A 3,417-nucleotide genomic window follows, 5' to 3' on the forward strand; every position below is an offset into this window, starting at 1 on the left:
TTGCCTCCTGCACGCCCCACACTAGGGATCAAGCCCAAAACCTGGCTTGTGTCCTGACCGGGAATCGAACAATGACCTCCTGGTTTATAGGTTGATGCTCAACCACTGAGCCATGCCGGCCGAGTGGGAAACTCTGTCTTTTAATTCTCAGAGAACTATTGGAGCTATTTATCTTGTTTGAAAACTAGATCTTCTGTTTAGACTTTTCAACAGTTTGCAATGCTCAACTAATGCAAATGACTGACTAATCAACCACAGTTTAGTGTCTGTCTCCTTCCCAGGAAAGCTTAGTTCCTGGGAGTTTTCTATTTCAATAAGGGACTGCTCCAGGTGAGCTTTCGGTGTTTTCCAGCCCTGTGGTTCTGTTGTGTAAATGCCTATCAGGGCTTACATTCAATGAGTGGACTTAGTCTTCCTGTAGGATAATCCGCCCGATCCCCATTCATCATGCCGCTGAAAAGAAAATTGAATTGTAAAGCCATAGCATAGAAACGGCAGGTCCCTGACAGCCGAGGTATTTTTATGCATCTGGGGATAGCATGATAACAGGGCAGTTGAGCTTTGCTAGATTTGGAAATCTACTTTAAAATAAATTTGCGTTTAAAATGTGGGTAATAATTCAATGTGAAGATTAAGCCAGATTCTTCCTAGTGTGTCCATTTCTTCCCAGACCCTGCTCCCTGCCCCCCCCCACCCCCGAGCCACAGTAAGGTTTTGTGACTAAGACTGGTGTCAGCAGAATGTTTTTGGGACAGAATGATAGTCCAATGACTCATCAGGCACCAGAAAGGGAAAATATTCAAGAATTTTGACATCATTGGCATTTGAAGTATTGCCATGCTGTGAATCTCCTCCTAAAAATAAGGACAATAAAATAACTTTGTTCACTCATAAAAGCCACAAATCCAAACAAGTGTGACACAATACAGAGCAAATTATAATTACCTAAAGGATGATCAGGGTTACTCAGAGAAACCCCAACATTCACCAACCACGATTTTCTTGTTAAAAGACACAGTTCCTTCTGGGGTCCATACCCTCGATTAACCCAATTATTGTCCACGAATGTCCTTCTTGGTGGCTGAGACACACAACAGTGTTCGGATGAAAGACTTCTCTTATAAAACATATGAGTGATAAACACACAAAATCAGATCCAACTACAATAGACACGTCAGTTCACATAAAAGAGTCTATTTTCTTGCTGATTTTATACAATTGTTTTATTCGCTTTTTAAATTCATTTTGGACTTTGCATGTCCTGGGGTTTTGTGAACGGTCCAAACTGCTCTGCTGTAGTCAAGTTCAATAGCAGCTTCCGTCCACACTTACCCAGTTTTGTTTAAAAAACATGAGGCTGTTTCGTGTTTATGTCGCAGATTTTATTATAAATTCACTCAGATCACTTGGGGCCCAGCATGTCCTTGGGCTTCACCCACTCATCGAACTGCTCGGCTGTGAGGTAGCCAAGTTCAATGGCGGTGGCCTTCAAGGTGGACCCATTTTTGTGTGCGGTCTTAGCAATCTTTGCTGCCTTGTCATACCCTGAAGAAAAGCAGAAAGGCGACATAGAGAAAGAAGTGAGGGTGGCTTTCTAAAGCAAAAGGCCATCATCACTTACTAGACATTGGTGCTACCGTGCTCTTGAGTAATAGTTTTTCATCTGAAGAATATTTAACAGTGATTATCCTAATAGTTGTCATTTCTTACATAGAATAAAATCTTTACTTTTCTTATGTAATGCAGACGTCAGCATACTCACTTTCTACAATGTATTTGTTCCTAACTTGAAATTGCCCACTCCCTCAGATGTTGTACGAAGGGGAAAAACTAAAATGCAATATAGCAGTAAGACATAAAAGCGCACATCTGAGGAGGAGAATGTGTGGTTTCAAACATGCTTAACCAGACACAGTATCTCTGTAACAGCATCAGCGAGCTCAGGGCTGCAGCACCGCACGGCCAGGCACTGCAGGGCTCACCAGGCACTGGGGGGACCAGCCAGGCACTGGGGGGGACCAGCCAGGCCCTGGGGGGACCAGCCAGGCGCTGGGGAGACCGCACTGTGGTCTCAACAGTGCACCGAAGGGTGGCCATCCAATTGGGCCCAGAGCCACCTGGGCAGGCAGATGGGCTCTAACTCTCTAAGGCTGAAATGAAAGCTGGATGCGACGCCAAGATATAAAACCAGCCCTGGGTGGTCAGGGTTCTAGAAGGGTGTTGGCGAGCAGTGAGCGTACGTGCCAGATGCTGCATCCGAACCTGTTCTGACAGAAACTCAGCGCAGCAGGGGAGGGTGGGACAGGGGCTGATGCATCAACATGTAACCACAGACCCCCAGAACCCACGGGGCCAGCAGGGGGTTGGATGGGGATCCCTGTGCTCAGCCTGCAACCCAGGTCTACAGCCTGAATCTACATAATGAAATAGTCACAATTCTAGAAAAGGCTTGCAACACGAAAGCCGTGGTTCTAGACAAAATAAAGCAACGAATAACCCTGTTCCTTCTACTGGTAACTTCCTCTATTTTAACTGAACAGACAAAACCAAAGCGCAGGCGAGCAGGTGGAGAAGGTAGAAAACGGATTCGCTCCCTTTGCTGGTCGCCAGCGCCACCTGGTGGAGAGGCTCCTACCAGCGCCTAGAACACAGCGCACCTGACTCCACTGAGACGGAAATCAGTTTAATTACTCCTTCGGAATTGACCACGTTTTCAAATAAAATGAAGAATAATCGATCAAGTTGTTGAAAGACTGATACCATAGGTCATATCGAGTGTCTTACAACACACATTCAAATATTCTAGAAGATTCGACTTAAACAATGTCCGAAAGGAAACTGCTAAGCATTTTAAATCGTTTAAACCTATAAGCATTTTAAATGGTTTTAGCTCTTTAATTCTGAACTCAAAATGGCCTTCTGCTCCCTTCGCCTTACCTATGTGCGGGTTGAGAGCAGTCACCAGCATCAGGGACTCGTTCATCAGCTTGGCGATCCTGTCTTTGTTGGCCTGGATTCCCACCACACAGTTTTCTGTGAAAGACACTGCCGCGTCCCCCAGCAGCCTGGCCGAGTGCAGCACGTTCTTAATCTACGAGAGGGAGAGACTTAGTGAGCCTCGCTATGTCCGTCCAACAACATAGTATTAACTACTGGTTCATCAGAGAACACAGAATTCAGTACACAGAGAGCACCCCTACAACTTTTAAGGCACCATCCCCAGGACAATAAATAGGAAAGAAATAAACATTTGAGGGCACAGAAATCTAAAAGAGGAATAAGTAACAAATGCAAAAAACTACAATACAAGCTAACCTGTGGTGTTATGAAGCACGGGTATAAAACGGTAGGGCTCAGAGAAGGGGAATGAATGCCAGTTGTAGGACTGAAGTCCCATTGGGGGGAGGCCGCACAGAG

General features: G+C 45.3%; 1 protein-coding gene across 1 annotated transcript in view; it reads right to left on the bottom strand.

Moving 5' to 3' along the window:
• Positions 1-1,205: 1,205 nt before the first annotated feature.
• FH (fumarate hydratase) overlaps positions 1,206-3,417 on the bottom strand; it is a 14,729-nt gene continuing 12,517 nt past the window's right edge. Inside the window, exons 8-9 of the mRNA XM_014531608.1 lie at positions 2,938-3,091; positions 1,206-1,545 (exon numbers count right to left, since the gene is read on the bottom strand). Of these exons, the coding sequence (XP_014387094.1) occupies positions 1,403-1,545; positions 2,938-3,091 (297 nt within the window). The 3' untranslated portion in view covers positions 1,206-1,402. The remainder of the gene's footprint in view (positions 1,546-2,937; positions 3,092-3,417) is intronic.

Source organism: Myotis brandtii, unplaced genomic scaffold, assembly GCF_000412655.1.
Source record: "Myotis brandtii unplaced genomic scaffold, ASM41265v1 scaffold816, whole genome shotgun sequence".
NCBI classification, from domain to species: domain Eukaryota; kingdom Metazoa; phylum Chordata; class Mammalia; order Chiroptera; family Vespertilionidae; genus Myotis; species Myotis brandtii.